At 41.4% G+C, this 26,073-nt stretch overlaps 2 protein-coding genes across 6 annotated transcripts; one reads left to right on the plus strand and one right to left on the minus strand.

The window, feature by feature from the left end:
* Positions 1–564: 564 nt before the first annotated feature.
* Positions 565–5,581, minus strand: LOC125429496 (oocyte-specific histone RNA stem-loop-binding protein 2-like). 2 transcript variants are annotated; one of them, XM_048490645.1, is made up of 7 exons: positions 5,322–5,581; positions 4,112–4,183; positions 2,857–2,955; positions 2,667–2,771; positions 2,157–2,300; positions 1,369–1,474; positions 565–1,060 (listed from the first exon to the last, which is right to left on the minus strand). In XM_048490645.1, exons 3-7 carry the CDS (start codon positions 2,916–2,918, stop codon positions 872–874), a joined length of 606 nt encoding a protein of 201 aa, XP_048346602.1. In that variant the 5' UTR covers positions 2,919–2,955; positions 4,112–4,183; positions 5,322–5,581; the 3' UTR covers positions 565–871. The 2 variants fall into 2 exon arrangements, with proteins under 2 accessions (XP_048346602.1, XP_048346601.1); XM_048490644.1 differs by having other exon boundaries at positions 5,456–5,566.
* Positions 5,582–5,832: 251 nt separating this feature from the next.
* Positions 5,833–22,286, plus strand: CDC25C (cell division cycle 25C). 4 transcript variants are annotated; one of them, XM_048490962.1, is made up of 15 exons: positions 5,833–6,340; positions 7,527–7,624; positions 9,931–9,964; positions 11,064–11,100; positions 11,251–11,340; positions 11,583–11,684; positions 12,768–12,899; positions 14,083–14,163; positions 14,828–14,980; positions 16,444–16,545; positions 19,354–19,416; positions 19,737–19,835; positions 19,925–20,058; positions 20,183–20,294; positions 21,714–22,286. In XM_048490962.1, the coding sequence occupies exons 1-15, from the start codon at positions 6,153–6,155 to the stop codon at positions 21,852–21,854; spliced, it is 1,566 nt and encodes a 521-aa protein (XP_048346919.1). In that variant the 5' UTR covers positions 5,833–6,152; the 3' UTR covers positions 21,855–22,286. The 4 variants fall into 4 exon arrangements, with proteins under 4 accessions (XP_048346919.1, XP_048346922.1, XP_048346921.1 ...); XM_048490965.1 differs by having other exon boundaries at positions 14,086–14,163; XM_048490964.1 differs by having other exon boundaries at positions 11,067–11,100.
* Positions 22,287–26,073: the final 3,787 nt, after the last annotated feature.

The following is a 26,073-nucleotide window of genomic DNA, read 5'->3' on the forward strand; positions in this document are numbered from 1 at the left end:
CATCTGAAGGAAAACTTAAACAATCAATGAGCCTCACTTTGAGGCTCAGATGGGCTTTTTGCACAAAACAAAGTGGGTAACCATATGGGACAAGAATGAGCAACTAGTGGCAAAGGTATGCTAAAGCTCCATGCAGTGTAACTGAAGGAAAGCAACTAAACATATTGATCTTTGTTTCTCCAGCTAGCCAAGGATTCACTTGAAATCACAAGTATACAGAGTGGAATACACTGTAAGAAAGGCTAGTTAGGAAAGCCCAAGTATAGCCTTGAGGCCTTACTTATTAGATGCTTCATGCTTAATCACAATTCTTGGCTACTCACCACAGCTTCAATTTTATTTGTATTTATTCTGTATTTGACATAAGCTTTGACAGATATAAGCTTTGCTTCTTACCACTGCACACCCCCTTCACTTCATACCATCAAGCTTACATCCATGTCTGAATGTTAACATGGCCATTGCCTGCCCAAGCAATCAAAAGCCAAATATAATGCTTTTTTTATCAGCTGCTTTTAGTGGGGCCAATATGACAAGCAGAGATACTCTTCTTTCCCAAAGTAGTTCAGGCACACTGTTTATCGTTTATTGCTCAAATCACACACTTTAACAATGCAAGAGTCTGCAAGAACTATTTACATTCTGTAATACCACTGCCCATCGACCCAAACCCATACCCCCTAGAATAGAAATGTGACCAACAAAAGCCAATTAGATGGCTAACCAGGTAGTGACTCCATGTATACGAAGACTGGCAAAGAGACACTGAGTACCAAGACAGCTTGTACAGATAGGCTAGATCTCGCAACAGTCTTAAGGATGTCAGACAGAGACATAAGTGGGGCACAGACATAAAAGGCTTATGCTTGATTCAGGTCTTTCCCTCATGTAAACAGTGCCTTCTCAAGGGTGTCAAGCTCCTCCACATTCTCAAGACATCACAGCCATATTCGGGGAAGAGTGGATAGTCTTCTGTGTCTTCAGCAAAGTTCGCCACATAAGAGTGATCATTCTCACATAGCCATGGAATAAAGTAACCAGAAGCTGATGATCTGGCAACCTAAAAAAATACAATATGAATGAAATTCTTAAGTTATTTGTCCTAGTAACTGACATCAAAGGAGTTGCTGTTCTTTCAATTCCTTCATAATATAAATTTCAATGGGATCTCTGGTCTTCGAGTCTAGAACTCCCAAAGTTTGACTTAACCCCCAATATATATATATATAATTTTTAAACTAAAATCTTCTAGTCATCTGAACTATTCCAAAGTCAGAAGAGATGTTAAAGACAATTTGAATTCAACTTACTCGAATGTGCATGCCCACTGCTAGCCATTGCTTATGTTACCCAAACAGAGTTAAATACCTGTTTGCCTAAGATTTCTTCACATGGATTTTCTAGCATCTCTTGGGTACCAAAGGAGTCATTTGAGAAGATAAGCAGAGGACTCTTCCCGGTCATCAGCTCCTGCCTTTGCAAACCAAGAACACTTTGATTCAAATTGGATAGGGAAGCAGATAGTATCAAATAGTTTTATATCCAAGCAGGAAACCAAGAAATACACAATGAGGGGTAAAGTTTTTACCATGATAATAAACAAGCTCAAATCTTTCAGTTTCTGGAAGATTCATTCGGGAGCCATTTAGCTTCAGTTCAAAACAGCCGAAAATTATTTATACTTTCCTGCATACCTGCATCTCCATTTCCTTTCCACCTACAAGATAACTATACCAAATTTCACTATTCCCATGTCACTGATTACAAAATATTACCAAGCTCTGATGGGCAAAGGAACTGTTTCTCATTGAACAGAGACAGCTCTGTTGACAATTAACTGGGTCTCCATGATAAGGAGTAATAGGGAAAAAGCATATTTAGACTAGGTCAGTTATCCCCAAACCATGTGTCATGATTGCTTCATAAATGGATCACCAAGATACTGGCAATGGATGTTGCACAATAAGGTACTTCCAAATATAGAGCCCAGATTAAAAGTGCATCTTTCAACAAGAGGTTTCATTCACCAAGGCAGAATGTTTGGGGAGAACTATAGACTGACGATACATGTCCCACAGTTGTGCCCCTACCCTCTCTTTCTACTCTAGCCCTTCAAATTGGTCAGATGAAACCAAGAAAAACTGATAAACACTTCCCTCTCAGGTTCTGTATTCAGTCCAGGTGGGTCCCAGGCATGCAGTGCCCGTCGCCATAGCTTAATCTGCATGTCCCAGGAACGACGACTGAACTTCTTATGCTTATTTGGAGTACGTGGGTGAATACCTGACTGCCGAGAAGCTCTGAAATGAAGCACAAAAATGTATCAGGTTCTGCTACTCAGGCTACCTTCAAGCAGTAGTAAGATTTTCGAAAACAGCAATGCAAGTAGACATTCCCCTAGTGGCTCACCAGCAGTGGTGGGATTCAAATAATTTAACAACTGATTGTTTACAAGGCACCATTTTAACAACTGGTTCTGCCGAAGTGGTGCGAACCTGCTGAATCCCACCACTGCTCACCAGGATAAGATAAAATAAACATGTGAGATATCCAAAATCATGGGGTACAATTACAAAAGTGTCTAATCAGCACAGGTTGGATGACTTCTAGGTGAAGAGCCAGTCTCTAGATAATAATCTATGAGGCAAGAAGCAGGTATCACTTACTTAGGAACCTGCTGGACAAAGTGTTGGTAGCCAGTGGTGTTTTTGCCATAATCTATCTGCTTCTGCCTCCTTAGCAAGACAGCCTCATCAGTCTCCTCATCAGCTCTGCAGAGGACAGACAAGAGAATGCTGAAGACAGCAAAAAGGCAAGCATCTGACCAACTAGAGCTGCTGCCCCAAGAAAACTCACCTGAATCCTGGGCATGATTTTCTTGGCCTATATGGCCTTGTACCTACACCCACACTGACCATCTGCTTTTCAAGATATAAGGTCTGGGATGATGATGTCCTATTCACAAGAAAATGTGGTTTTGAATACTGAACATGCAAACCCATCTGACATTTGTAAAAGGATCATATAATGCTTATCGTAGCACAGCTGCTACTTTTCTGATCTGTACATTCTAATATATTGTAATTCTGAAATAAAGTAAAGCATAACTTTTGTTTTGTTTTTTTGCAATCCAGAGCTATGGACAAGGCCACAGAACACAAACTGCTAAAACAGATGTCCATTGGTTTTTCTCTAGGAGACTAACAGTTGGAACTCAGCAGCAAGGCAATTGAAGATCCAGTTCAAGGTCAAAACAGAGGCATTTAACACACCATGAAGATGCCTCATACAGCACTGAGATCAAATTTAATTTTATGCCAACTGAAACACATTGAACTGCTGCCTTTAAATATACTCGAAAACTATGCAAGATAATTACAGAGGATAGGATTTTTATGGAATTACTACATTACTACAAGCATGTGCTTATACTTCACTTTTTCTCCTTAGAGAAAATTTACCTCTCAATATATGGACAAGCATTTCCCCCATCTGATTGCAGCCTCTGCCATTAGAAACCCTTCACTTTTGCAGAGGACAATAAATAATGAAGTGCTTCCATGGTTTCTTTTGCGTTATGTTCTTAGTGGCAGCAATTTCCAAAGGAGGTAAAAGTTGCTCCCAACATATTCTCCAAACCTGTTCTCCATGTATAAGGTGGATTTCTTACTAGGTTGCTCCCTTATACATTGGAGGCACAATGATACAGGGGGGTGGGATCTATAAAAAACTGCATTCGGGTAATCCAAAATCATGAAAAACAAAGAGTTGGGAAAGACAGGAATCATTTTTCAGTGATTTAAGGCACACTCACTATCATTCTTTATTAAATTCCTTAGACTTCTCATGGTATAACACATTCCAGGACATGATTTATTCTCATATTAGGGAGCAGAGGCTTTAAAAGCCTTGAAGGATGGCCTCTTAAGAAATTAAATTCCCATTGACATCCCTTCCCAGGAACTGCTCCCCAAATCTTCAGTTGGCAACTCTGGTATCTAAGCCAGGTGGCAGGTTTTGTCAACACATAGAGGAAGGGTTTTCACCATTTTTAGTACCCCCTCCTCCCCACATTCATCTTCCTGATTTCATCTTAACTTGTTTTACCTACCCATCTGTTTTGGGTGATGTCCCAGCAGCAAGTCCTCCATAGCTGGAACCCAAAGAGCCGTAAAGCAGAGAACTGAGGGAAAGTTACAAGAAAAATCACCATGTTACAGACACCTTAAACCAGGGGTCCCCAAACTACGGCCCGGGGGCCAAATGTGGCCCCCTGAAGGCATTTATCCGGCCCGCCAGGCATGGTGGCGATGGCTCCATTCATGTGCAATGGGGGCTTGAGGGAGAGGAGGAACCGGCCCCAACGGCTGTTGATTGCAGTTACATGATGGCACCCCCAAATCTCCATGAATTTTCTGACCCAGAGTTGGAAACCTTTCATGTGGCTTAACGCCGTCTCCAGCCCTTCCCTCTCACAGCTACTCCTTGCCTTCTGTTGCTCTCAGGCTTTCTGTTCCAGCCTCACTCTCATTGGCATCAGCCAGGTATTGGTGAATCAGCACAACGCTGGCTGCTAGGGAGGAAAGAACCCAGGAAGATACCTGATCCTGGGTTAGATGGAATGCTTCATTGGGAAAGTTCTGTTTTTTTTTGTTTACGGGGGAAGGTATTCCACAGCCTCCCCAACAATATTTGGAGCCCACCTTGTACTTGACATACTTTGGTCACTGTTCTAAAAATAGACCATGACAGAAAGGCTGAAAGTTGAAATCAAACATTTTACAATAATTTGTGCATAGGAATTTGTTCATAGTTTTTTTTAGTCCGGCCCTCCAACAGTCTGAGGGACAGTGAACTGGCCCCCTGTTTAAAAAGTTTGGGGACCCCTGCCTTAAACTGTTACCAGCTGTCTAAAGGAACAGAGTTTGGATTTTCCCCATATAGTAGGTTGACCCACCACCTAAGTGACTTCCATCAGGTAAGAAACAGCTCTCATAAGACCCCTAGTATGAAAATCAATTAATAACAGTTTCCAGCTATTACTCCTTATTCATTTTTATTCCATTCAGTAACAATGAAGAACTAGTAAAAGCCTGTAAGTTCATTCCTGAAACATATTTCCAAACAAAGAAAAATGGGGTTTACATCTAGAATACAAACTGAAGAAACATACAAGCTTTAAACCCCTGGAGAGAAAAAGCACTCAAGCACGATAATATAGTATCTACAGCGCAAGCATTAAACCTTTAAGTGATCCAATTTCCCAAGCCAAAGAATACTCGTTACAAAAGTGTAGTAAACGAAGGAAACTTTCACTTAACCCGTGCCACTTTATTTCTTTACTGTTGTCCCGGTGATTTTAGAAAGAAGGAAACCACTTGCGACTATTTTCCAGACCACAAGACCATCTAACACTCCAGCCTCCCTGCACAACTCAAGATTAGTCCTGCACAACCTGTTAGTCAAAGGAACCCATCCGCCTTGCATTTTATTCTCAATTGGTAAGTTTATGTAAAAATAACCAAGACGGCTGTAGAAGCTTCCCACAGTTTAAATCTCCCTCCGGCAGGCAGGAAGGGCGGGTTCCTAAGAGGCTAGTAACACAATTAGAGGGGGAGGGCAGAAGGATGATTCTCGGCAAGCGATTGGTTGAATGAAGAGTACAAAGGAGGACGGAAAACTCCATATAGTTGTGGAACAATAACAGATGTGATTCACAAAGGCCCGCCCCCTACACCATCCCCCAATAGCTGCTGTCTCGCCGTTGACGTATGAGCTAACGGTAGCCAATTAAAAAACCTACTAGAGACTGACTGCCGGGCTTTGTCTTCTTCCTTTGATTTGATGGTTGGTTGGTAAAAAGGGAGGTGGTTGGTCGACGCTAGACCGGTAAATTTAAGTTGCGAGAAAATGTTGATTTTTAAGTCCTCTCAGCCGGTGGGAAAATTCGGTGGAATCCAGGACTGGTGATTAATTGGAGGAGAAACAACCCAAAGACGGCTTTCTTGCTAAGAGGTTGCAACTGTCTTCTAATACGGAGGAAGAGTATCCAGAGTTGGTACTGTTTTCGTAATATCTACTGAGCTTGACTTTGCTTAGCCTTATTGTTTTCTTCTCGGACGGCTGGTTGGTGGAAGATACCGCAGGCCGTCATGTCTACGAATTTTTCCCCCGTGGAAACAGGTGTCCCTCGCTGGCGTTATCAGTTCCGATCCAGCTGCAAACTGTTGCTTAATTTGTTCCGGGATACCGAGAACTCCCTACCTTTCACTCCCGAACCACCTCTTACTCCAGTGTGCAACTTGATTCAAGGTTTCAGAAACGGCAGCACTTTAGCAGGGTAAATCAGACCTTGAGTCATATTTTCTATTTTAAATATTTTCGACTTCTTTGGGTGGCCACCAACAAGAGGGAAGTGTATAGTCTTAGAAATCAACTTTTGTTGCTAGCCAGTAAATACCTAACATAGACATGTTAGGTGTTTATGGGCTAGCAACAAAAGTTAATTTCTAACTTTCGTTTTGCCTGCCTTGGGTTTTCAGTAAAGGTTCCTGGTCTTCAGAAGAAATGTTAATCTAATCTCCATTTCTTTTAGTGAATTTATTTGTTATGTATGAGGATAACCTAAAGTCATTAACCAACCGTATTCAAGTTGCCCAAGCAGACAGATATTCTGTACTCAGCAACATACCCAAGGGCTAAGGTTTTCTATTCCCTCAGTTATATATTTGCTTTGCCATTGTTTCTAGTCATGGAGTCTTCAGACTCCTTGAGTCTCAGCAAGAAATGTGAATTATAAATGAGGCAAGTAAATAAAGAAATAATGTTTGACCTAATTGGTTAAGAGATTTAATATATATCGTGCTGCCTTTTTTATGACTGAAAGTTCTTATTTTTAATATATAAACTGAGAGCTTCCAGTCTAGTTTTCTCCTATAATAATAAGACCAAATGCTTGCAGACTCCAGTTCCACAGGGCCTGGAAGGTGATTGAGGCAGAGATGGTTACATCTTAGCAGATTTCCCTACTCTATTGTATTTTGTTTGAATTTATTCCTCTATACTTTATTGATGTATTAGACTGCTAGTGGATATTTTATTTCTATGGTTTTAATATGGATAAAATTTTGGATTGTTTTAATATTTTTTGCTAGCCATTCTGAGCCTGACCTTGCTTGAGGAGGGATGGGATATAAATTTAATAATAATACATTCATTGAAGTGAGTAGAGTTAGGGTAGAATTCTTCTCAAAGTTGCATTGATAGTAATTCTCTGGTGCAGCATTCTCTGGTGCAGCATTCTGGATTGGTTTCAGTACCTATGATAAGTATCCTTACATTTTTGCAAAATGGCTGTCAAGGATTTAGGATAGTACTCTTGCCTATAAGCATTCAGAGCAGAAAGGCTCTTGAAATAGATGACCAGAGGAAACCAGTCTTCAGTTTCAGTTCCTTATACTGCATTATAGATTCTTTGGGTGTTTTTTCCTCCAAGCATTTACTGGTATGTCACTTAATTCCCACAGGGATACACCAAGACGCCGTCTAGATCTGTCCAATCTCAGTAATGGAGAAGAAGAAACTGCCTTCTACTTCAGCCCATCTCCAGGAACATTGGAAGCTGGTACTGTTGACAACATCTCTTACAATTTTCATTCTGTATTCAGCTGCTAGCCTTTATTCATTTAGAAGTCTTATCATAAGGCCTGTCAGTGCACCTATCTTTCCTATCATGAATGTTAAACTTTAACACTAACCAGAATGCTTAGATTTAAGAGACTTTGTTTTTGGTTTTTTGATGACAGTAATAAATCCATGTGAAGTCATTTGTCTTATCTGTCTGGCAGAGGTATCCAGGGATGCATTTTACCAGCTTGAGCAGGTTTATCAACTGCAGCCATTCCTGGAAAGAACGGAGTTAGCAACTATTATACATGCCTCTATAACTTCCAGATGAGACTATAGTAATGTGCTGTGTCTAAGGATTCCTTTGACAAACTGCAGGAAACTTCAACAGGCACAAAATCTGCCTGCAAGGTTTTAACTGGAGCCTGACATGAAGCCTGTATAACAATAAGCCCCAACTTTCCTGGTCTTTGCAGCCATAAACAGTTGAGGGTCGTGGTGTATGAAAGACTGCTTTTCCCATGTCATCTTTTCTATGCTGTGAAGTCATATTCTTGTGATCTTCATCATTAGTTGAAGTGAAGCTGGTTGATATGTGGGACTAAGTTTCTTCATTGTCTCCAAACTGGAATTCTGTACTCGAGGAGGCTCATCAAGATCCTTCACTTGTCACTTCCTAAGGTTTGCTAAGGCTCTCTTATTCTACAGGATTGTCCATGTTCTCTTTGCTATGGCTCGCTAATTTGATGCTGTCTTTAATCACAATTGATGGTTTTTGGTTGCTGATTTAATGTTTGCTAAATAATTAACTATTTTACTAGCTTTGTATTTCTCTGGTGTTTAATAGCTGTTTAATATTGTTTTATCTGTATTTGAGATTTGTAAGTGGTTTCTAAATTGTTTTACACTTGGCAAGCAGATAACTTTTATAGACATTGTGATTCACAGTCTTCATACCATGGTAGATAGGAAGGAACTGAAAGAGAGATGAAGGAGTGGCCGTGCAACTCAAAGTAAGCTTTTTGCTTATTCTGCACTTACTCCATTGAGTGGTCACTAGTTTCCTGGTTCAAGCCATTGGCTAGCTCCTACAAAGCCCCTAAACCCTCATATCTGCTGGACTACCTCTTTTCCTATGCCCCGCCATGATAGCTTCACTCATTTGAACAGGGTCTTCTACAGGTGCTGCCTTGCAAATGGATAAGATCAACAACTGTTCATACATGTGTGTTGTCCATAGACCCCTCCCCAAACTCACCCTATTAAATATAGAACTGTTCAGGGAGGCATTTTTATAAACAAAACCGGGCTGAATTTTAACAGGATGATTCAGGAAGATTCTTCCATAGAAAGAACGGGATTGTGGGCTATCCTAGTAATATGTATTATCTGTTTTCTTTATGTGTTACTCTCATTGCACTGCATTTCTACTTAGGTAATACCATTCCTTGCTTTAACATGTAATAGTTAATAGCTATGTCCTGGTTCAGATTTCTGCAGTCCTAGTCCTATTTCACTGTTTTAGATGTCTCCTTATTCCATGATTGTGCTGAATTCACTATATAATCTGCCTTGAGTACCAGTGAAAAAGACAGACTATAAATAACATAAATAGATTCTGATTGTTATTCATCATAGAAAGTTTCAGGTGTTCCCATACCTTTTCTTTGAGGTTAAGTAAATGTATTTGATGCCCATCATTTCCACATTCTCTGGCCTTCTGCCAAAACTGGATTCCTACAAGTTCCAGTGGTTGATGGAGATGGGGTGGGATGCAGAATTAATTATTACAGGAGAGAAGTGATTGTCTTTTACTTCTTGTACATAAAGGTTAATGCTAACTTCACTACATAGTGCACCAGGCTTCTATGTAAGAGTGTCTTGCGTACAGGTGATGGTTCTGTCCTGAGGATGGTGGTTTTCCTCCCAAGCTAGAGCTCCTTAGTTCCAGGGTTCTGATTTCAAGATTTAATGCTGTCCATTAGCTTCAGCTGTGCAGTGTCCTTAGCCATCTTAATTTCATGGATTTTGTGCCTAGTGAAATCACACAATAGAAATATATTTTTGCAAGCACAGAGTATCCTTCAGTAATAGGAATGCTGTATAATTACAGCTGTAGAGAGCATTTTAGCTTAGACTTGAGCATTATTCTTACAAGATTGTTTTCATGTTTAGCGTTCTCTTTTTTGTGCCTAATCTGTCACTTTAGGAGTCTGTGTTGGCGAATCTCCTGGCTTTCATTCCATTGTAAGTCACTTTCTAAATCTAGGCTTATTATTGACCTCTTCCTCTTTCTCATTACAGCCCAAAAGAACTTGGCAGAACCACAGGATAATCTGTAAGTTTTGTCTGTGCATTCTTGTAGCTTAATATATCTTTTACTGTCACTGAACTTTAAAATGTGAGTGGAAGGAAGAGACCTTTATTTTTGTGGCTTTTGTTTTGAGTGCCAGGTTTCTATGAAATCCTGTGAACTTGCTCAAAGTATGCAAACGTTTGACTTCAGGGCCAAAATAAGAGTTTCTTCTGAATATCACTTTGTGCTTTGTCATTCACCATTTCTCACCAGAACCAAACCCATTGCCCTTTTCACAAGTTTTGAAGAGGAGTATGTTGGGAAAAACTCTGATCAAATATTTGTTCAGGTTCTTTTTTCTTTGTTGGCTACATTTTTCAAAATTCACATTGCTGAAAGCTTTTGTGTTTGCTTTACTTTCTACCAAATGACCTAACAGGGCCTAAACTCCCTTGTGCACAATTGTTTCGTAACTTAGCTAATTTATTCAGCATCATATGGTGTACTGGAAGTTCATTAGAACTTGAAGGGCTGTTGCTAATTTGTGTGGCATATTTCCATGCAGTGCAGGGTACTAGATCTCTGTACCTTACCCCTCCATTCCCTGCCAGTGGCCAGTGGCCAGGGTCAGGCCAGACCTGACAACTCTTAATGCACATCAAAAAGATTTTGTTCCTAGTTCAGACTATTGTTTCTATATATGCCGTTCTCACTGATGGTCTCGGTCACCAGAGTGTAAAGACAGTGCACTATGCTTGCACAGTGCATTGTTTGTACTTTCTTGCCAAGATATATCCAGTGACAGCATATTGGGTGTTTGTTGGACCAGATGTGGTAATTCTGATAGCAGTGGGTTAGATTTTGTGCCTTCCTTAGGTTGACCAATGGAAATATGAAAAGCGGGTTGAGCTTGAGTAGCTTGAGCTCAGGGCCAGTTCGCAAAAGATGACGTTCCTTTTAAATAAAGTAGGGAGTAGACAGTAGTAGGCATTCTTCCTAGGAGACTTTGCCTGATTTCTTCCCATTGAAAATGGAGGGGGCGGGGGGGGATGTCCACAACATGTTTTTACCAGAATAGGAAGTGATGGTGAGGCAAAATAAGCCATAACCTGACTCTGTGACTGTAAATTTTTCCCCCCAGCAGAGACTCAAGGAGACAATGTGCACAATTGCTCCAGGTGAATATTTCCTTTCCTTTATTGGCATCATTCACCTAGTTTGAATGCAGGTGCCAGAAAGGCTGTAAGATGTCCTCCAGGGGACCTGGGACATTAACTGCACATCCTGAATTTGTTTGCAATAAATACTTTTCCCTTTTGGCAATTCAGGCTGAGGTACAATGCAGTACGCCAGGCATCCTGGGTTGCAGCCACCAAGTTGATTGCGGGGTTAACAGCCCTTCTATGAACAAGGAGAACGTAAGTGCCTGTTGCAGCAAGTGATGCTTCCTCTATTTGTAAGTAGAGTGTCAGGAAATCAATCAGGCAAAAGAAGACCTCTGTTCTCCAGAGCTAAAGGATAAATAATCCATGTACCTCTTTCATGTTATTTTGTAATAATGTTTGCCCTAGGTCTTCTGAAACTTCCCTATATACTTGACTCCAGAAGTAACTCTAGTTCTTGGCACTAACGATTATTGTCTCTCCTTATCTCCTACCAGGAGAGCAACTTTTTAAAGTACCCTGGATGGCAAATGCCCAGGTCCTTGCTGTTCCAGAAGAAACCACCAGCCACACACTTGATTTGCTGTGCTGCAGCGCCTGTGAGTTTATATGTTTACCAGCTGATCCAATATACCAAGGTGTGGAAGCTTCCACTAGGCCTAAGGATAGTAGATGGCTGTCTGCTCTGGGCCATTATTTAGTGATGAGATACTTTTCTGTTAGGAAGTGATGTGTCAGGATGAGAGAGCTCAGACATACCCTTGCCCAAACTTAATGCTCCAGCAATGATGCTTACATGGTGATTTATGTAGCAGACCTGTTTTCCATGCCTTATTAGACAACTCACTGTGTGTTTATCATTGCTGATCACACTGAGAATGAGCTACTCAAACAAACCTATTATAGTGTACTTGTATTCCACTTTGCCCTGAGGTTTTTAGCAATCTCCCATCAACACTACTGTTTAAATTTGTACCTGCTCAGCTTTTGCAACTCTGCAATTTAATATACTCGCAGATCACTCATTGAATACAACATACTGATACATTTTAAATGAGTGTTACTAAAAAAAATTCTGGAGTACACTGAGAAATCAAAAGTACCAATATTGTAAGTGAATAGCTGTTTGGATCAATCCAATCCATAATGGCACAAACACCAGGACTAATTATCCGTACATCGTCACACATGTATTAAAGTTGCAGGATAAATCCACATTCTAGAAAAAATAAATTAAAGAGCTATTGTATTGTCGAAGGCTTTCACGGCCGGAATCACTTGGGTGCTGTGTGGTTTCCGGGCTGTATGGCCGTGTTCTAGCAGCATTCTCTCCTGACGTTTCGCCTGCATCTGTGGCTGGCATCTTCAGAGGATCTGAAGGCATCTTCAGAGGATCTGAAGGCATCTTCAGAGGATCCTCTGAAGATGCCAATACAAATGCAGGTAAGCATCAGGCAGAATGCTGCTCAACACTGCCAACCATGTGGAAATCTGACTTATAACTAAAGAGCTATTGTGTATGTAATAGTGATATTAAACTATATCCTACTTCATTTAGATTCTGGGGTTTCAGAGGCAACTCATCCTTAAAATACATTATTCATGAACTATAATAAGCATTTTTGTACTTAAGAAGCTGTGGCTTTCACCTGTGAGACTGCTTTTACTTTTTCTCCTGACAGGAAAGGGGCAGTTTAGAGGAGTATGAGATGAAGGATCTTGGCAGTCCAGTTGCTGCATTGGCAACACAAAGAATTCGAGAGGCATTGGATGGCTTTCCAGAGCTCTGCCCTGAAGAGCTGGAAGAGATTGAGGTGAGAAGGGCCTAGGCCACCTGATGTTGGTGCTGAGCAGGGAACCTCTTTGGCAACCAAAAAGCAGGAGTTGGAAAACATAAATGTGTTATTCTGTCCTCTAGAGAGCAGTGTTGGATCTCTTCATGCTGCAATGCTGCAGATTTGGCTAAAAAGAACTTTGGTAGGAGACAAGTGAATGTGGTCTGGCAATAGATAGGACCCCCAGAGTTGTGTTCACTGAAAACTTGTGAACAGTGAAAAATTCCAGGGATGAATCTGAGGAACTAATCTTCCTCAGCAGTGGCGTAGTGGTTAAGAGCAGGTGTACACTAATCTGGAGGAACCGGGTTTGATTCCCCGCTCTGCCATTGATCTGTGGAGGCTTATCTGGGGAATTCAGATTAGCCTGTACACTCCAACACACGCCAGCTGGGTGACCTTGGGCTAGTCACAGTTCTTCTGAGTTCTCTCAGACCCACCTACCTCACAGGGTTTATTGTGAGGGGGGAAGGGAAAGGAGTTTGTAAGCCCCTTTGAGTCTCCTATAGGAGAGAAAGGAGGGATATAAATCCAATTCTTATTATTATTATTTGCTCAACACTATAAATTTCAAGTATCCAAATATCTGTATTCGTTTAACTTCCACATTAAGCCTTTTTTTAAAAAAAAGCTATAATAAGCAATCTACTCTGTATCGAGCAGTTGGTGTGTTTTTTTCTTTGACAGTGTATAATCTTGATAGAGTTCTGTTCCTGGTTCAGTACTTTCTCTCCTGATAAGAAGAAGCTTTTTGTTGAAACATCACATGCTGCTTGACCAACAAAGGAGGTTTCATAACTGATTTATCAATCAGAAATCATCAGAGCTCCAGAGTTAAAGAAAACGTATTTCTGTTCTAAAAGTTTGCACTTTTATCTGCTTCTCAGCCCAGTCCGTTCCCTAAAAATGTATCCATCCCTGAAGTAAACTAGAGAGAGGGAGGAGCTTTTGCAACTCATCTTTAAAAAAAAGTAACAAATCCTCTCTTCTGACCTATATGCGTGATAACACTAATACTGCATCAACTGAAATCCAGGGCAGGTTGCTTTATGCTCTCATGAGCAAAAGCAATTCTAGGTTAACCCAGCATTCAGCAAAATGAGTTCAACAAAGTATCTTTTGGGTTCTGTATCTGATGCTTCCTGCCATATTTCTCTCTTAGAAGCCACTTGCTGGCCATCCCTCCAGCATGGCTGTCCTGCTGTCTGGACCTCTTCTTTCCCAGGACATCAATGTCAATGAGGTAAATATGAATGTGCACTAGGGCCAGCTCATAGTCTTGTCAGGTACTCCCCTCCAGGCAGAGGTGTAGCTCCAAGGGAGCGGGGGGTGTTTGGCGGAGGCATTCTGGGGCAGGGGCGGAGGACACACAGGTGCACCGGGCGCTTTCCCCCCTTGCTATGCCTCCAGGTAACTTTGTTTTTTTATTTCTCCTTGAGTGTACAAATGACTCATGTAAATATGTGGTGGACTGGTAACTTTTTCATGGACTTATTTGACAGGCTGCTAAGGAGGTGACTCGTTACTGTTATTTTCATGTCCATCCAAAGTGTTTGATGAAAGAGTTTAGTCAATTTTATGTAGGGAAACATCTACCTAGTAACTGACAAAATGAAAATCTACCTTCCCATTCAATTTCAACATACGCATGTAGAAAAGCCTCCAGATGCTCAGGAACCACACCCCATCAAAGTTTGGGTCAGCATGCACACTGGCCATGCTGGCAGGGCTGATGGGAACCAGTTCCTGTGTGGAATGAGAGCGTAGGCACTCTTCTTCCCCTTCTCTCCTTCTTGCCTTATGGGAGACCCTAGGAAGTTTTGTTAATGTGCTTAAGGGAGCTGGGGGAGGTTTTTGCTTCTTCCAAGTTTTTTTTCATTTTCCTGTTGACATACTGTTCTGAGTAGGACTCCGTGAACAAGAATCGTCTCTTCCGATCTCCATCACTGCCAGAGAAACTGAGCAGGCCTACACTCAAGCTGACAGTCAAGAACCATGGCGATGAAACTCCCATGAAAGCTAAGCAAAAACACAGCCCAGTCCAAGAACAATCAGATGGGGTACAGTTGTATTTGTTTCAAGTATGCCTGTTGTATGAACTAGTAAAGACAAAACAGCATCCCCATTTATAGCCTTTCTTTTTTATTCCAAGCTGTGTTTTATTTATTTTTATTTGAAATATTTCTGTGATTTCTTTCCTTGTCAAGGAGTCAAACGTTAAAACATTTCAACATTAAATCATGTAAGCAATTCAGTAGAACATAAACATGCAACACAATCACAGAGGAGGGCCAATAACAGTTAGGAGGTGAATGCCAAACAAAGTCTTTACCTGCTGGTGGAAGACAACAGTAGAGGGAGGCAGATTAATCTTCCTCGGTAGGGAGTTCTGAAGTTTTTAGACCATGCCCGAGAAGCCAGAACAGGGCCAAACAAAATCAGCAGCACCCCTGTTTTGTTGGGATTAAATTTCAGTTTAACTGTCTTCCTCCCAAATTGCTTCCAGGCACCTATTTACCTTTTCCACAGCTTTCCTGAAATCTGTTAGTGTAAGATACAGCTGAGTTTCATCTGCATAAGGGTAGCGCCAGTCCAGATCATTGTATGTCCTCTCTCAGCAACTTTACAGAGATGTTAAAAAGCATGGGGGACAAGATGGAACTTTGCTGGACCCCGTAGTCCAAAGCCATGGGCTGAGCAGTAGATCCCCAGCACCTCATTCTGAAACCTAGCTTTGGAGCAGGGCTGAAACCATTGCAGGGCAGTGTATTGCAGTCTTAGTCCCAAGAGGCAGTCCAGAAGAATACTACTATTCCTGGTCAGAAGTCACCAAGAGGTCCAGGAGAACAGGTTTGCATTCCTCCATCCGTTATTCAGAAGAGCCCTGGGCAGGGGAATAGAATCCTGGTGAGCTACAGCAATACCACCTCCCTGCCTATTAGGCCAATGCTGGTACATCACTGAGTATGCTGGGGAGTATCACTGGGAGTAATTAGCCCCTCTCCCCCTCCCTTAGCCAGGCCTCAGTGCTACACACCAAATCAGCCCCCTCATCCAGAATTAAATTCTATATCGCTGTTGTTTCACCTGTAACTGACCTAGCATTTAAAAGCAAATATAGCCCACTAGGATGTTGATATGGACACCAGCATCACCCAGGCTGGAAGAAGTGTTAGAAGGGGCAACAGCCCACAGATATCCACAGTCCCTTCCCCTTACCTGTCCACTTATTCTCCCTCCACTATATCTTCTCCTACTGCATGCACTATTGACACTGGTATTAACTCTTACTCCATTCTGCTCCCCAAACATATCCTCAGTTGGCAGATGACATAAAACCAGCTACACATGAACAATACTATTCAATTGCTAGTTCTCTTCTGTTTCTGAACATGACGTAAGTGCTGTTATGGGGGGCATTTAACAAAGGTGATGTTGCACTTGTATGGACAGTGAACATCAAAGTTGCTGACCAGGGACTTGTTTGCTTACAGGTTGCTGACAACTTATTGTTTGCTTACAGGTTGGGATTTTGAAAAAAACAGCCTCCTTTTCTGACATAGAGATTGTCAGAGCACTTGATCAAGACTTCGGCCACAGACATCTAATTGGAGATTTCTCAAATGTAGGTTTCTTAGCTTCTGAGCGGTTTCTCAGCCTTGAGAAGAAAATTCTGACTTTTCTGGGGCAAAAGGGCCTGGCATCATCATCATCACCGCTTTCTCTTCTACTTCTTCGCTAAACGCTATTGCCACTAAATGATTGACAACATGTAAAAACCCAACTCTCACCGTGAATTCTTTTTTTTAAAACCCAACGTATTAGGGAATTGTAGGAGTCCGCCTTGCCTTCCTTACATATATATATATATATATATGGTTTACATATATATATAATGTTTATTCTCTGTATAAACATCTCTATTGCCTTTGGGAGAGATGGACCTCAAGGCATGGAGAAATTTTGCAAAGAGGATAAAACGTATCATGTAGTATGACCTAATCCTTTAACCTATGGTAAAACAACTGTATAAGTAGATTCCAGCTGATCCACTCTGCCAAGTGATTTAACATGAGGAGGTCCCACCTGGGTGGCAACCCAAATGGGTTATTGCATGTGTCAACAAATCTGTTATCTAATGCCACTATTTTGGGGGAGGGGCAATGGCTCCACTGTGCTGTGTAACATTCTTTGAATAGTTACATATATTTTGCTTAAGCATCCACAGTTCTGACATTCAGGTTTTTGGCATGCTGAGTCATCAGATCTGCAACTTAAAGGGTTGTTTACATTTCTTAGACAAAATATTAAATCTGTGTGTGCTGCCTTACAGCAGTTCTCCATGTTAAAACTATGGAGAAGCTGCTACACTGATTCATGGGCAATGGCAATAATAGTTGGCACAACCTGCAGTGTCATTCAGAATCCAGCAGACTTAAATTTTGACTGGCCATCATTTTGCAGAGGAGCTTTAAAAATGTTTTGAAAGCACAGAAAACCTACAGTGTAGCTATGCTTTTTGTACTTCTACAGAACTCTCAGTTCTGTTTCTTATCTTTTGAAATGCTTCTGTTGCTTTTTAACTTTTTACTCCATTCTTCCTCTGCTGCATCATTTTAGGACCATAAAATGTTTTTATAAAGATTTTTTTAAAATCCTAATTCCAAAAAAGAGGGCTTTGGTCTCAGAAAATCAACCAGATAATGAACCTGGGCAACAAACTCAGGCCTATCTTAAAATATCAATAGTGGTGTTTGGTGTTGCTTTAACCAATGCATTCCTTGCATCAGAAATAACCAAAACAACAGCACTGTTATGGACCAAAGCCTGAAAAATGCTGGGTGAGCCATTAATCCCAGACTGAGATAAATAACATTAATTTAGCCACAAATGAGAACTGTACTATCAATTGTTCTGTGCAATGGCTGTAGGATCATTATGTTCTACGATGCTTCTCCAAACCCTTGTGATAACTGTGCCAGGGAGAGAAACATTTTTCTGTGGCATGCCTCTGAAGATGCAGATTTGTAGCAAAATGCAAAGTGATGCACATAGGGGCAAAAAATCCAAACTTCACATACACGCTACAGGGGTCAGTGCTATCAGTCACAGACCAGGAAAGGGATTTGGGCGTCTTAGTTGATAGTTCCATGGGAATGTCAACTCAATGTATGGCAGCTGTGAAAAAGGCAAACTCTATGCTGGGGATAATTAGGAAAGGAATTGAGAATAAAACTGCAAAGATTGTCATGCCCTTATATAAAGCTGTGGATGCGACCAAGCTTGCTTAGAGTACTGTGTTCAGTTCTGGTCGCCACATCCTCAAAAAAAGATATTGAAGAGATAGAAAAAGTGCAGAGAGAGGGACAACGAGGATGATTGAGGGACTGGAGCACCTTCCTTATGAGGAAAGGCTGCAGCGTTTGGGACTCTTTAGTTTGGAGAGGAGACGTCTGAGGGGGGATATGATTGAAGTCTATAAAATTATGCATGGGGTAGAAAATGTTGACAGAGAAATTTTTCTCTCTTTCTCACAATACTAGAACCAGGGGGCATTCATTGCAGAAAATGCTGGGGGAAGAATTAGGAGACTAATAAAAGGAAACACTTCTTCAATGCAACGTGTGATTGGTGTTTGGAATATGCTGCCACAGGAGGTGGTGATGGCCACTAACCTGGATAGCTTTAAAAGGGGCTTGGACAGATTTATGGAGGAGAAGTCGATTTATGGCTACCAATCTTGATCCTCTTTGATCTGAGATTGCAAATGCCTTAACAGTCCAGGTGCTTGGGAGCAACAGCCACAGAAGGCCATTGCTTTCACATCCTACATGTGAACTCCCAAAGGCACCTGGTGGGCCACTGCGAGTAGCAGAGAGCTGGACTAGATGGACTCTGGTCTGATCCAGCTGGCTTGTTCTTATGTTCTTATGTTCTTATGCCAGTCACAGATGCAGGTGAGATGTTAGGAGCAAAAATTACTAAATTGCCATCACACAGCCTGTAAAAACCACAACAGTCACATAATTGCCTTTTTCCTGGCTTACCTACCTTTTTCTGGTCCTGACTGTTTGAACAAAACATAAGCTTTCCCCCAGTTTTCATAACTCTGGTTATTCAGACCCAACAATTTTAACTTGGACTTTAATACTGTGCCTTGCAACATTGTAGAACATGCAGTCAAGCATAAGTATTCAGCAGCAGTTGTGGTGCTTTTCAAAGCTTGAGTATTGTGTATGAAAAGGGAGTCTAGGTATGTTCAGTGCAGCTTCAATTTCTGCATATTTGCTTGGATGGAAATACAGCCTGTTGAATTCAGTGGTGCCAGAGTTCCAACTAAGGATCACAACTTGGTGCTAGAATTTAGCTAGTGGGCCCTCTGTTGCTCTCCAGAGAAAAGAAATAAAAGGTGGTGTATGATATCTCTCTCTAGGTGTTTGCACTGCCAACAGTAATGGGAAGACATCAGGACCTGAGATACATCACGTCTCAGACTGTGAGCGATGCCCCTGTTGTTCCATGTGTGTCCTTGACTTTGTATGTTTGCTCTATCTTTCACACATGCATCACACTGGCTGCCCAATTGCTCCTGTAGAAGTCCCATTCTAAAGCTGAGGTTACCTTGCTGAGCAGGATAGCTGTAGTTCTCTACCCAAAGTAGGTTTGCCCCATCTTCAATATTTTTTGCACATGACTATACATTCCTGGCTGTGACCATAATTTGGTCATAGTAGGGGCTGTTCTCTATATCACTGGTTTGCCACATTCTGGGGCAGCTTTTCGCACCTGAACTGGAGTGTTCTGCTCTGCTTGTAGATGGCTGCTTTGCTCCAGAATCAGTTCCAGAGCCTTATAGAGAAATTCTGCATCATTGACTGCCGCTACCCCTATGAGTATCATGGAGGGCACATCAAGGTGAATAATTCATTTGTTGGTTAAGTCTTAAGAGAAGGAGTGGATTGTTCTCTGCACCTATCACTCATAATTTATCTACTCTGTTGCAGGGAGCTTTGAATATCCACAGGCAAGATGATCTCTTTGAGCGTTTTCTAAGGAAGCCTTTTCTTCCATCAGCACCACAGAAGCATCTTATACTTGTGTTCCATTGTGAATTCTCCTCTGAGAGAGGCCCCAAGATGTGAGTGTGGGTCTTAGTATATCCAGAGGAGCTATTTTGAGGGGAAGAAAAATAAAATCGGAGCCTTCTTGATGGAATATATTCCTCTTTCCTTTCTTCTTTGTGTGCTTCCTGTTGGTGGAAGGTGTCGTTATTTGAGAGAAGAAGACCGAGCCATGAATGAGTATCCGACCCTGCACTACCCTGAACTGTATGTCCTTCAGGGTGGTTACAAAGACTTTTTTCAAGAGTACAAGGTAATAGCAAGTGTAAAGGTTTCTGTTGCATCATTCTTTGTGTGCTTCTAAAAAATGGAAATCTAGGCCCATTATGCCCAAGGTGTTTGTTGCATGGTGGAGGCAAATGTCCACCGTGGCAAGATTTCTTGTACAGATGTATTTCCTCTTACCCTGCTTTCCCTTTCCACTCTCTCTGAGGCAAGCAAATCCACTTACAGCACAATTTTAATTTTGCTTTGCTGCCAGAGTCAGACAGATTTGCCAGTGGGATCAGCTTTGCCCAAGACCTTTTCCCTCCACCTGCTGCAGCCTGCCTAATCTTACCCCCCACTCCCTCAAGCTGCTTTGCATGCTTCCCCCTTGCTCTCTTCCTTGTCGCCAACTACTTCCCACTTCTTGTCTTGCCATATCGTTTCTATTGTCCCTGGCCTCCTGCATATCTTTAGATCTTTAGATTTAAACAAAATTAAATAACCATATCAATAGATCGATAAATCGATACTAACAGTAAAAAATGTAAAAATAATAAGACTAGTCAATCTCAAGCCTTGTAGTTTTACATACTATCAGTGATTTCAGATCACATTGGGATGAACCTGTCAATCTTGACACTTGGGTTTACAGCACACCAGGAGATGGAACAATTGTCAACCTGGGGAGCTTAGCAAACAGCAGTTCATGCAGTCATTTTGTCTTTTTGCAGTTTGCACGTCGCCATTACTTCCCCCTCACTTTTCACCATAAAAGACAATTAGAGTTTGGGCAAAGCGTACAGATGCCATATTCAAGACTTTTCTTTAATTGTTTGCCTTTTTTATGTTGATATATCTATCTATTGATAGATCGCTATATCAATATATTGATAAGAGTAAAGATAAAAGTTAAAGATTATATTAAAAATTTAAACACGCATGTTCAGTAGAGAACCTGCGAAACATCGCCCCACCTTGGTCGTAAGCAAAAAGCCAGCTGATGAGTAATGCCTGTCCTGCTGTGGGAAATAGTGCCAAACATGCCCCGAAACAAAGACTTCCCAACCAAGTCTCTTTGAAGTTGCGGGAACCTCACCATGCGTAATCAGCCGACATATTGCTGTTGTCATTTAAGCTCTAAAGCTTCCAGGTCTCATGTCTTTTCTATGGACAGATGATTAAACTGTGCTTTGCTTGGTAGATGGAGATTGGCCCAGGGATCCTAAAGTTTTTTGCCTTCCTCTGTAGGTAGAACAGGGTTCACTGCTGGAGTGGGGAGGGCTGTGTATTTCCTGCATTATGTAGGGTGGTTGAAATAGATGGAGTCCCTTCCAACTCTGTTTCTAGCAAATAGATAAATTTTCACCTCATATTTTATTTATTTTTGGTTGTTGGGTTTTTATATCCTGCACAGCTTCATCATCACTGACTGTGTTCCGACATTAACTCTGTCCTTTTTTCTTAGGAGCTGTGTGAGCCTCAGAGCTACTGCCCCATGCACCATCAGGACTTCAAGGAAGAGATGCTCAGGTTCCGGGTCAGAAGCAAGACGTGGGCAGGAGAACGGAAGAGAAGGGATCAAATTGCTCATATCATGAAGCTGTGAGGAATTATAGGCACTAAACAAGAGGGATTCCCCTGTAAATGGAAAGCCTTAGTTCACTGTAACTTATGATTCTTCACAGAGGACCAAGTGAATCTGGCCATTGTGACAATGTGGAGAGCTCAGAAATGGGGTACATTAATTCCACAAGCTTCGTCTGGGTAACACTGTGCCTGAATGCAAAGTATCATAGCAAAAGAGATCCAATAGAACTGGTAATGCTGGGGGGGGGGGAGCGCGGGGGGGAGTGTTTGGTTCCCAGGGATGACCGACATTCAGACTGTTTCCTGAGATGCTGACAAAAGTAGCTGGCTACAATGTTGTGTAGCCCAGGTTCAAAGCCCAGCTGCTGAAGGGGCAATTTATTTAATGTTGTGTTAAGTAAAAAAACCCGAGTGCCATGTATTTAATGAAATAATAAACTGTTCCAGAAGATCCTAGTGTTTCACTGCTGACCATTTCTGTACTTCCAATCCACACTGCTATGTTTTGAGCAACCTGTCTCTTTTGCTATATATATTACTGTTAGAACTATGCTGGTCCCAAAAAGCCCAAAATATCTATTTACGTGATGCATACATTTTTGATTAGCCTGCTTTAGAAACCTTTATCAAGCCTAGAAAGAATGCAGATCATCTTCGTTCATTTTTTCCTTACTTGTATAATCAGAGATGTATTTGGATTTCATTTTGATATCCTCCCCTATGTCACTGTGTAGACATTTTTATAACACTTTCACTACAATCTAGGCAACCTCCTGAGCCATATATTATCAGAACACTTATTCTTATGTTTTGTACACCTCTAGGCAGTAGAGTTAAAGTAAGTAGATGATTGGCTGTTTTGGTGTTCCACATTGTGTGACCATGGTCTGGCAGTTTTTGCTCCTAATCTATGGCAGGTGAAACATTAGGAACAAAAATGACCACAGCTCAGAAAACCCACAACAGCCAGTTGATTCCAGCTGTGAAAGCCTTCAAAAGTTTGAAGCAGCGGATTCATTTAGAATGGTAAACTTTATCTTGAGTTAGGCCCTTTCAGATGTTCAGCTTTTATACTGACTTCAGCCCTCAATACTTAATGCTAGAATCTAGTGTTAGATATGTTGGTGCAATTCAAAATTGCATGATAATATATTGCTGTATAAAATGGTATCCATTCTCCCAAGCTGTATCTGAGAGCAGTCTGATGCCACTTGACCTTCTGTCATAAAGCAAGAGCCCTTAAAAGAATTGTAAACATGACCCTGTTAGTTGCCAGTTTCTTCTGTCGCTGCAGCCCAGGCCCAGTACTGAGCATCTCTTAAAATTTACGTATATGTAGTTCACTGGCATGAGCCTTGTGATATGTTGACAGTTGGTTCACAGTTGACCACTAGGAGATGTTGAAACTGTCAATTAGGGTCCAGACGGACAATTATGCCTGTGATCTTGTGAAGAAAATCCCGCAGAAAGCTGTTGGCACTGCCTCTGGCTGTTCCATATAATAAAGCTTACTACCACAATGGGGTATAATTAATGATTTAATTTTATTAAATCAGGCAGCATCTCTGCCTGCCTCAAAGGAGCTGCGCCGATCATACAAATGTCACAGTTCTTATAGGGTAGAAACAGCTGATGCACCATAAATGTTGCAAAGCCAAACCCTGTCAATACATGACGTTTCAATTTTCTCATCATTGTTAATTCCCCCCTCACAACAAACACCCTGTGAGGTGGGTGGGGCTGAGAGAGCTCCGAGAAGCTGTGACTAGCCCAAGGTCACCCAGCCTTTGGCGTGGGTGTAGTCCATGGGTTTGGAGAGAAGCATCCACAGCTCAGGGGGCGGAGGCGGGAATCGAGAGCTGGGATTCCTCAAGATTAGATACATGAGGCTGTAGCGCCACTGTATGTTTAGAAAGCAAAGTGGCACTGTGGTTGTGTGCTAAAAATGCCTTCAAAGAGAGCAGCTGAAATGGCGTATAAGAATTGGCTTTAGCTGAAATGTTTAAATGCTTTATTTCTATTTTCTAATTTCTAGGTTTGCTTTTAGATATGCTTTATTTGAAGATATTATTTTCATGAGATTTGACTTGCATACAAGCATAAGTTAGCTGAGTATTGCAGCTAGTGCAACAAGTATCATTTTCTGGAATGCAGGAACTGAATGCTTTCTCTTAACAAAGACACTTTTTAATGATTCTGTGCAATGATTTTAAACTGTATTTTACCAAAATCTTTTTCAGAGAGCTTACTTAAGGCCTATATGATTTTATCTTAATTAGAAAACCTTAAATAATTCTATTGCTTATTATAAATCCTTAAAGCTGTGCTACCAAAGCTGGCGTAGGGTCTGTGCCACATCTGGTAGTTTGTCACTGCTTGAGTTCTACTGTTGTCTAGACTAATTGTTTTAAGCGTGTTCTTTGAATGACTGGGGCTGAATACGTGCACCATGTTGAAGGACATGAAACTCATAGTGTTTAACTGTCACCCTTAGAATGTTCGTGCAGATGGCCAGAGTTGAACAGTGAATATCTAATAAGCCGAGTGGAAGTGAATATTTTGGAAAATCCTTTCTTAGCGAGCACCTAAAGCACATAACGAACCGGTGTGCCAAATTTCAACTTTGTAGTTTCTGTGGGTTTTGAGTTCTTTTGATGAGTCAGTAAGTGGTATTTCGTGTTTATATATAGAGATGGAGGGAAAATCTTCAGGCCTGCAGTTCTGGGAGGAGAGCGAATAGTATAAAGGAGACACAAAGGAAAATCTAATATGAGAACTTGTCTGAAGACACCTTTAGAGTGGGATACACAGTTAACTTATTGATGGCAGTTGCCTTCCCAGTATATATTTATGTGATGTTTATTATGTTCTTTGGTCCACCTTCCTTCCAAAGAACTCAGAGCAGCATCCCGTTGGTCCTCTTAACACCTTTTTGAGGTAGGCTAGGCCGAGACAGTGTGACTGTGCCAAGGTTACCCCATGAATTTCCTTGGTCAAAGCCAGTATTCCATGTTGCTAAGCTATACTGCTGTCTCTCTCTATCCTGCAAGGGCAGAATTATGCAAGTGAGAAATGGCGTGGGGTGGGGCTTCGTTCTTTAGTTTCAGTAGAGCTATTTCACCACAACGCTCTACAAACGGAATGTGAGGCATGATAATATTTAGTTGGAAAACTTCTTATCTGCTACCAGGGAGGAAAAAGCTCCAGGTTAATGTTTGAAGGGAGGATGATCACATAACAGCAGAGTGGCAGCTGCTTCTTTATAGTGAACTGAAAAGGTGGGTGACAAAATAAGTTGCCCAGTGAATTGCCAGACTTTGCTGGCGGTTTGAGTGAAAGAGGTGTTTCTGAAGGGGGGGAAACATGAGCTGTTAAGAGAAATGCCACTAGATGGCACAATGAGAATGCCTAAGTCAAAGTCCATGAAAGAAGAAAGCAGTTGTGGGAAGAATGAGGTGATGACAACAGAAACACATGGCCCAGGTAATGCATGCAGGGATGTGTGGGATTTAATCACTTCTTTAATGCCACTGTGTCTGCTACAGCAGGCAATTCAATTTAAGTTTAGATTTCTTAAGGCAATCACATTAAAGGATAAGATGATCAGATTGAGCCATTTAAATACATTGCATCAGGCAGCAAAATCTCTGTCCATCACTACTTGGTCCCAGCAGCCTCACAATCCTTAAACTGGGGGATCTAGAACATGGCAGACATTCACCTGTCACTTAATTGCCTGATGTGCCAGTTGCCATGCAATTGCTTCAAGCAAAGCAGAGTGAATAACAAACACAAAAATTACATCAGTCAGATGGCACCACAGATATCAATTAAATTCTGTCGGTCTCCAATTGTGCATTCATGAGAGCTTAAAGAATTTATGGGGAAGCTGTTAGGAAGGGGCTCAGATGGTCACATAATCACTGGAACATTTTTTACAGATATAAAAACTTCTCGAATATCTTGGAGTGCCTCTTCTGGAATACGAATCACAAATACTAACAAAGGGGAGAGCAGTGTCTTAAAAAACAAAGAGTAGATCAGCATTGTCCAAGGATAGTCTAAATAAAGGAAATGCAGCTACAAAACGGGTTTCTTCACACCCATTGATACCCTATTTCAGCATCTAATGCTGTGGCAAACTGGGAGACTGAAGTCAGGAGCTGGTTGTTCTTTTGCTGCTATGGGAGAGTACATTTTGCATATCACTAGCATCTGGAATAATTTATATTGCAATG

The sequence above is a fragment of the Sphaerodactylus townsendi genome, linkage group LG03, assembly GCF_021028975.2.
Source record: "Sphaerodactylus townsendi isolate TG3544 linkage group LG03, MPM_Stown_v2.3, whole genome shotgun sequence".
NCBI classification, from domain to species: Eukaryota; Metazoa; Chordata; class Lepidosauria; order Squamata; family Sphaerodactylidae; genus Sphaerodactylus; species Sphaerodactylus townsendi.

What these genes read in the sequence shown, in the direction of transcription:
- LOC125429496 (XM_048490644.1), bottom strand. Translation starts at nt 5,487, where the DNA reads ATGCAAGGCGGATGGGTTCCTTTGACTAACAG. An exon ending in ACATCACCCAAAACAGATGG is followed by an intron (nt 2,956 to 4,111) that starts GTAGGTAAAACA and finishes TCTTGTGAATAG; the next exon opens with GACATCATCATCCCAGACCT. An exon ending in TTTGTCCAGCAGGTTCCTAA is followed by an intron (nt 2,301 to 2,666) that starts GTAAGTGATACC and finishes GCTTCATTTCAG; the next exon opens with AGCTTCTCGGCAGTCAGGTA.
- CDC25C (XM_048490962.1), top strand. Translation starts at nt 6,153, where the DNA reads ATGTCTACGAATTTTTCCCCCGTGGAAACAGGTGTCCCTCGCTGGCGT. An exon ending in TTTGCTGTGCTGCAGCGCCT is followed by an intron (nt 11,685 to 12,767) that starts GTGAGTTTATAT and finishes TTCTCCTGACAG; the next exon opens with GAAAGGGGCAGTTTAGAGGA. An exon ending in TAATTGGAGATTTCTCAAAT is followed by an intron (nt 16,546 to 19,353) that starts GTAGGTTTCTTA and finishes ATCTCTCTCTAG; the next exon opens with GTGTTTGCACTGCCAACAGT.